An 8,151-nucleotide genomic window follows, 5' to 3' on the forward strand; every position below is an offset into this window, starting at 1 on the left:
TACATGGAGAAAACAAATCCCCTTTTCCTTTCCTTCATATAGGAGCTCCCTTTTGCCTTTCCTTCCTCTCTAGACAGATATGTGAACAGCACCTGAGTCACTGATACTGTTTTTATTTTCCTATGGTTTCTGAAGTGTAAAAAAACCCACTTTTTTTTTTTTTGCCTTACTAATGTCTCTGAAGAATCCCTATGAGAAGGATTCTTGTTTAAATGGCCTGGGATAGAGAAACTGCACTGGGGTCGGCCTTGCTGCTGAAGGATCCTGTGGACACACGTTATGTTGCTGATGGTTCACCGCTCTCTGCTCCTGGGAGGTCTCAGTGGCTCAGACCCAAGCCCCACCAGCAGAGACGTGGTCGTGTGCGCTGCTCGCTGCGGCCTGTGCCAACTTGAAGGTTTCACGATGCCACCTTTAACCTAAAAACACCAACAGAAAAAGAGCACTGTTGCCAAAATAAGCTGGTAGCGTCACCTAAGTGTAAGGAACCCTACTTTACAGAAGGAAATTATTTTTTTCGATGTTTCTAAATGAGACTCGCACTGCAATTCAGTAACCAGAGACACAGTATGCTGAAGTTACAAGGAAGGACGTTACAGAAGATGCTTTCATTTTCTTCAGTCTTTTGAGTCAATGTAGAAAGACAGGAAAACAACGATAATGAAGCCTCCCATTGGATCCCCTCCCCTTCCCCATCTACTTTTCCCCACTCAAAATATTGAAACTGCACAAAAAGCGACAAACAAGCGTTTCAAATTACATTTCAATTCAGACAGACTGGTAAATCTCACAGTGATGAGAGGAGAAAAGTCAGGCTTTTAATAATTATAATATAAAAATAATAAAAAAAGCTTACAAATAGCAGTGCAGCATCCCAAAAGGCCATGGATTAACTGCCAGAAGGGGACATGATCATACGCAGAATAAAAAACAAAACGGAACAACCCACACTGGCAATGAATTTTCATACACAATATAACAAGCAGTCAAACGTCAGTCTAGGCTGTGGAAAACAAGAGTTTGTCCTTTTTTTTTTTGATTACAGTATTTTTTTCCTTTTTATAAAAAAAAAGATAAAATAAAAACACAAATAAAATTGTACATAAATGCAAATGTCCAACACTGAAAAGGCAGGGCAATCACACCACCGAGACAAAACCTGACCAGAAAAAAACCCCAACCAAACATGAAGTCCACTTTTTTTTCCTTTTGTCTGGATGCTGGATTTCAGCCTGATGTGTCCCATCCTGCGCGGTCTCAGCAGGTCAATGGAATTCAGCTTGGCAGTGACTTCATTGCAGGACAGTGACAAGAAAGGTCATCTCTTTCTGACCCGCTGTAGCACAAATCACTGGTTCGTTTGCTTGCTTTCCATGTACGCTCTCATGTGCTGGCCCTTTCTGGTTTTTTTTCCTTTTTTTTTGTTTCTTTTATTCTTTTTTCTTCTTTCTTTCTTTGTACAATTCCTTGCGTTTCAAGGCTGAGTCCCAAGACTTGTGACACTGTCTGGAGTCATGTCCTGGTGAAGGTGGTCACGCTGTAGTGATGGCATTAAGGTCCTTCATCAGTCCTTCCAGGTGGGCCATCTCTTTGGTCAGCTCATCAGGTTCGTAATTCTGGAGGAGAAGAAAAAAGTTATGGACAAGGTGACTGACTCGCTTTAAACAGAGGCAGAATAAGCAATGAGAAATACTCAGTGATTTTTGGTGCAGCTTGTGTCCTTGACAAATTAATAAGCAGAAGCAGATTTATCGACAGTGACAGGAATTAATAACTTGAGACAAATCTCTATTTAAGTGCAGGTCTTTTTGCAATAGTGATTCGTAGTTTTACTGATTTTTAAGACTGTGATCATCTTCTCTGTTTTCCTTGTATCTATTCCTGCTTCAAGAGAACAGCTTCCTTTGAACAAAAGTAGATATTTTAGAAAAATCTTCCCATCTTAACTGGAAAAAACGTCGAAGGAATCACTTCAATAAAACTGTTCTGAGAATCATTATGCTTGCTAAAAAATCACACTCCCTTTTTAGCCTCAATTATCCAGCTTCAGCGATACTGAACAGCTGCCATCACTGCATTATCAATGCCTATGTGCAGACAGATACCATGAACCCGCTCCTCTCAAGACCTTTTCTAAGCTGACCGAGTCTTTCCCAGTAATACTAAAGCTACTGCTCAGCTGATTGTGCATCATTAAACTGGAGTCCTTCCCAGACTTTATACTGCACTAATTTATTAATGAAGAAATTTATTAATGGCTGTATTTAAGTATTATAATTTTTTTCTGAACTAATGAGTATATAAACTAAATATGTCAACTTAAACAAAGAGTAAAGCAGAAGTGACAGCTAAACAGAAAGGCAAAACTGCACCAAATTAAGCATGCATACAGCTTCTAGACCAGCACGAACAGAAATAAAACCAAGAGGGTGATAAAAACAATGTGGCAGAAGGAAAGGACAATAAGGAAACAAGAAAAAAAGAGAAAAATTCATTCAAAATAAGCATTTCCTGTAGCAGTAATGCAAGAGCTACTGCAATCACTTCTTGGCTTTCAGTTTGAAAGGAAAACAGCTCACTTAAAAGCTATTTCAAAGACTGCTTTTTTCCCCAGAAAGTCAGAACTTTCATATGAGCAGCTAAACCATATTTGGGACGATGGCTTTAAATGATTTAGCATTAATGCTAAGTTTTCCCTTTGCGATGGCACTGGGGATGCTCTGCAGCAGCACTGGCAGCTGCATGTTAACAGGATGCAGGCACAGGATGCTTGCAAAACAAACACAAATAAACGCCATCTCCAAGCGAGCATGAACACAACATCCTAAGCTGTACAGCAGAGCACCCAGCACTGTTGGAGGCCTTCAGCTTCGTGAACAACAATGCTCTTTACAGCAAGACAAGCAGGCAGAACACAGATGTGCAGGGCACTTCTACAGCTTCAGTACAGAACCCTGCATGGAGCAGCCCAGGTCATAAATTAAAACTCCATTAGGTGCTACACACTGTAAAGAATGAAAAGACAGATGGGAGCTGTCTTCACTCTCCTCTTCTTGTAATTGTGGTAGGCTCGCAGAAACCAGCAGCACTGAGCATGAGTCAGGGAAGGAGATCTCGGCAAACACTGCTCAGCCAAAATGCTGCAAAAGGTTTTTCAGTTGTTGACTTGGAATAGGTGGAAGCACTGTGTATGTTCAGTGTGGTGTAATTAGGAATAGAGGCATGCTCTGAAGTAATTTTCAAATTTAGAAAGCACTGCTAATACTTGCAATCTAAGTGCCTGTTCTCCAAATCTGCTGCCTTCTGTAGAAGGTATTTGCACTTGATGTTTTTGTATGGGTTCAGAAGTAACGGCACTTGGTGGAAGTCAGATGCCTCGCTATCCTCTGCCTTTGAAAGTCTCAGTGAAGACAGCACTAAAGATTGGTAAGAGAGATTCACCCCCCTTGATAAGCACTGCCAAAGCCAGCCCCGGCAGCGTAAGAGTACCTACGCTTTCTGAGTCCTCGAGCATCCTGGCGGTCTCCTGCACAGCAGGGGCACTGGGAACCACCACTGGCACGGGAGGGCGAGTTCTTCCTAAGGTCCCAATTGACGCGGTCTTCACCGAGTGAACTGGATGGTTGGGAGCTTAAAATAAATGGGTAGATAGATATGCCTCTGTTAATTAGTTCTTTTGCCTAGTTGCAAACGTTCAAAAGCAGGAGAAAAAAAGGATTCTATTAGAGAAAAAGGAATGCTTCAAAGCAGGGAGAGCTGGATTTGATTTTTCTCTACTTTCTATGTACTTAGCATAAAAGGGCCTGGAAAATTATACCAACAAAATTCAGTCCAGCCTCTGACATGATTACTTTGATGCCAAATTCTACCTCCCCCTCGTTTTCTTAAAATCCTCCTTTCTCTTTCCTCCACTCACCTTGCTGGGTCAGTAAGGGCGTGCTTGGCAGTGCAGGGTCATACGTGGAACCAGCTGCTGGGACCGCTGGCACCGCAAAACTCTTGAGTGGGTGGGAAGGACGGACGTGTGCCGTGGGGAGGTTCTGAGCCGAGTCCTCTTCTTGTGCATTGGCTAAGTATGATCCCGTGGTGCTTTCAGGATCCTGGTGGTCAGCACACGTCTGAGACGAGGAAGCCGGCATGGTGTCCGTGCTAGGTGTGTTTCGAACGGATTCTACAATACAACAGGCCAATAAAAAAAGTGGCTTATTTTCTTGAACAGAAACATTCTCTGTGGTCAAAGGGGAACGAAGCAGTTGTGTTTGCAAGCACCTTCTCCAAGACAGCTGTTAGAAGCTAAGAAGTGAATTCACAGAATCGCTCGGTTGGAAAAGCCCTCTGAGATCATCATGTCCAACCGCTCCTGTCTACCCACTAAACCATATCCTTAAGTACCTCATCTACCCGCTCTTTAAATACATCCAGGGATGGTGACTCCACCACCTCCCTGGGCAGCCTGTTCCAGCTTCTGACGACCCTCTCAGTAAAGAACTTCCTCCTTATCTCTGACCTGAACCTCCCTTGGCACAGCTTGGTGCCGTTTCCCCTTGTTCTATCCCCCATCACCTGGGAGAAGAGACCAGCACCCACCTCTCCACAACCTCCCTCTAGGCAGTTGTAGGTGGTGCTGAGGTCTCCCCTCAGCCTTCTCTTCTCCAGGCTAAACAAGCCCAGTTCCCTCAGCCGCTCCTCATAAGGCTTGTTCTCCAGAGCCCTCACCATCCTAACACATCCAGTCACACATTAACTACTTGTGTAGCAAATAGCACCGACCCTGCGTAATCGTCCTTTTTTAAGGTAAACAGCAATGGCTGTCTAATAGCAAAATAAGCTTGAGAACTGAGTGACTCCACAGGCATAATACCAGATCAACCCTTTGCACTGAAACAGCTACATGTAATAGTACCTCAGATAAAGAGCATGGAACACAAGTCTTCATTCTCATTTTACCCTTCAGTATTTGGCAGTACTGGCATTCTCTAAGAGGTTAAGGGTTAAGGATGGATCGCTGTAGTGCATACAGAAAAGCCACATTTTTTCCATGATAGACTTGGAATCCCCTTACTTGCTGAAAGCTCAAGTGAAATCACAGGCTTCATTTGTTTGTCTGCAGCAGGCTCCACGCTGATCTAAGAGAACGATGAGGTGTCTATTGAATTTAGGGCATTGTAACCCTACTCGGACCACATGCAGGAAAGAATATGGATTATGAGAGCTGTCACTTCAGCAGTATAAACCAGAACAAGAGGAACCTCTGCCTCTGACACACCATCTGCCTGTGTATTTGCCTCGTCAATTGTTTTCAGAAGGAAATGGGAAACACCACCACTGGCTGTGGCACCTTAATTGAAACATAGCCCTTAAGCTAGAGAAGCTCAGCATTTTCTTCACCTCAAGATGTCACCTACGTGCAATTTAGCAATACTGTTGCTTCAGAATTTTTTCAGAGCACTGGAGACATTCCAAAAACCATTGCAACAGACTGTGCTTCGAGCCTGAAAATGCTGCATAGAAATCACCATAATTTTCTGTGTGCTTCAGGAAGATTAACTAGTGTCAGCTCTCAGGAGCAAAGCCTGGACTTTTGTCCTTTCTCGGGTTTAAAGGCAGCCAATTAGGAAAAAAGTTATCAAATTAAGAAGCTCAAATCAGATTTAAACTGATGTTTCAGACTCCAGGGCAGAAGGCTTTAGAATCTGGAATCTTCCTGTTTGAAGCTGCATATGAAACATTAACCCTCTTTTTCCAAGGACATCCTCACGTCAAGGACCAATTTCTGATCTACACAAAACCATGTACAGAAAATTCGACTTATCAACAGTATTGTCTGTACTTAAACCCACCCCTCTGCCTCTCACGGAACACCACAAAGGACCAAGTTAAGGTTCAGGTTTTGATTTCCACATGTTTCACTCATTGTTCCATTACAAGCAAAATCTACCTGGTCATCGATATCTCACCTGTGGAATTGGCCCTGTCTGAATGGGACATGGATGTGCCAATCGGCCACGGGTTGACTTGATGATGGAGATAGCTGCGAGTTGGAGAAGCGAGGCTGCCGGAGTGGAAATGATGGTGAGGGTTATCAAGTGAATGGATGGGATGAGCACTAATCACAGCTGTGAATGAATACAAGACAGAAAAATGCTTAACATACAGACAAAGCATGCACGTGTACTGAAACGCACCACATCCCTCCCTTCTCCCCCAGAGCCCTGGACAGGGGAGCCAAGCGCTCAGCAGATTTACTGTGACACCAAGATGAGGTGTTTCAATCCCAACTCTGCTCTAGCACTTTAGCTCCAGAAAGAAGCAGAGCTCTTAATTTTCCCCGTGCACAAAGTGCATCTCTCTTGGCTGTGTCTTTCAAGCGCTTTCTGTTACACTTGAGGAAAAGAAACTTCAGTTCCCCTTAGAACTTCATGTATTTATTTCATGTTGTGCTCTAAATGTCAGACCTAATACAGGAGATGTATGAGCTCAAATTCCAAAATAATTTCTGGCTGTCATTAAATTTCTGAACATTGTAACCAAATGTGGCATCGTTGGTTAACTAAATAATGCGAGGCAAATGATAAGAGTAGGGCAAGACACCAAAGTGCCATGTGCAGACTTAGTAAAGCTCTGCTCCAATACATTCCACCCAAAAGCCTCTTTTTTCTTTCTTTCCTCTTCTTTTTTAATTTTGCTGTTTTCTTTGTCCTGTATGAGAGACATGAACTTTGTACTTCATGTAAATCATGCTTTGCCCTCCCCCTTTTGTGGTAACAGCAAAACAAACTCCCCAGCGGGGAGGAAAAGCGTGTGCAGAATTTACTCCTTATGACAGACTAAAATACTGAATAGCTTCAAATCATCCAAAAGAGTGAGTGTTAACACAGAAAACAGGAGGGAAATGCAGCCACGAACACCATAAGGGAAAAAAAAGGTTGTGGTTGGTTTTCTTTTGAACCTGGAAATTCTCCAGATGTGCTGCCTGTGAAAGTTACTTTCTAGGAATGACGTGGTGCACAAATCCATCATGGTAACAGTGAGTTCAGTTCAGGCTTCCTGCCTTGATGCACATGGCTTGAACTCAGAGGCTGACTAAACAAATCTGAACCCTCTGACCTCCTCAAGTCCTGGAAAACCGCCTGTCAGCAGGACTTGGTGTGTGGCTTGATCAGCGGAGGCAACGTACTGAAAAGATGTTCAGCTATTAGTGATAAACAATTTTTCTTCCCCACTGAGAACAACTGGCCAACAGAAAGCCAATGTCACTATCAGCCTACTGTAAATGAAGAGTAACTACACTGTACTGAGTAATCAGTAGGTTCTAGATTTAACTCCTGTGAGACAGCTGTCAAGGGGACACGAAAAGTCAGATATTGTCATTAAGAGCTTCAAAGTGAGATTAAAATGCCACTTTGTCTTGCAGGGAACTGGCCAATGGAGAAAGAAACCACAAAAACCTGGCAATCAGAGATCTGGGCAGAGGCAACAGTCATCAGAGACACCAGGACTTCTATGTGTCAGGAAGGTAGGAGACAAAGACTGTAAGGCATAAAACTTTACAGGCATAAACATTTTAGTTGCTTCTATTTCTCAAAACCAATGGTCTACACCTGTGTTTCAGCAAGCATTTTACTCACTATGAAATGTAATGCATGTTAGTACAAAAGACTACCTAGATATTTTTGCAACCACAGTTAAAATTCATGGACGTACATTACACCTTTCAAGACATTTCCTAAAAGCCTGGAGACGGAGAGAACACCACAAAATTGCCGTAGCTCTGAAACACTATCCAAAGCAGAATATGGTTAGACAGTGGGGAAAACCTGATCCAGTGCAAAGCCACGTCCCCAGAAAGTCTCCCCTGCCACCGAGCTTAAACTGCTGGGTTTTGCTAATAATTTGCTGGGTTATCAGCACTAAATCATGGGTAGCTTTACAGGTCAGGAATCAGTACGTTGCACCACCAGCTCTTAATGAAGATCACAATGTGATGATAAATTTCAAGGAAGAGAAGAGTACAGATGAAGAACTGGATGAAGAGAAGTGTGGTGTGTGAAGGAAGAAACAGCCCTTTGCTTCCCAATACCCTTCCAGAATTTTACTGGAAAGAAGGACCAACCAGGTCTAGAAGGACCAACCAGGGCATACACCATTCCT

General features: G+C 43.1%; 1 protein-coding gene across 1 annotated transcript in view; it reads right to left on the minus strand.

Moving 5' to 3' along the window:
* Positions 1 to 1,440: 1,440 nt before the first annotated feature.
* Positions 1,441 to 8,151, minus strand: part of LOC104546502 (neogenin-like) — a 21,383-nt gene continuing 14,672 nt past the window's right edge. Inside the window, exons 9-12 of the mRNA XM_010191907.1 lie at positions 5,958 to 6,116; positions 3,917 to 4,171; positions 3,494 to 3,630; positions 1,441 to 1,616 (exon numbers count right to left, since the gene is read on the minus strand). Coding sequence (XP_010190209.1) covers positions 1,533 to 1,616; positions 3,494 to 3,630; positions 3,917 to 4,171; positions 5,958 to 6,116 — 635 coding nt within the window. The 3' untranslated portion in view covers positions 1,441 to 1,532. The remainder of the gene's footprint in view (positions 1,617 to 3,493; positions 3,631 to 3,916; positions 4,172 to 5,957; positions 6,117 to 8,151) is intronic.

This window comes from Mesitornis unicolor, unplaced genomic scaffold (genome assembly GCF_000695765.1).
Source record: "Mesitornis unicolor isolate BGI_N332 unplaced genomic scaffold, ASM69576v1 scaffold20219, whole genome shotgun sequence".
Lineage (NCBI taxonomy): Eukaryota > Metazoa > Chordata > Aves > Mesitornithiformes > Mesitornithidae > Mesitornis > Mesitornis unicolor.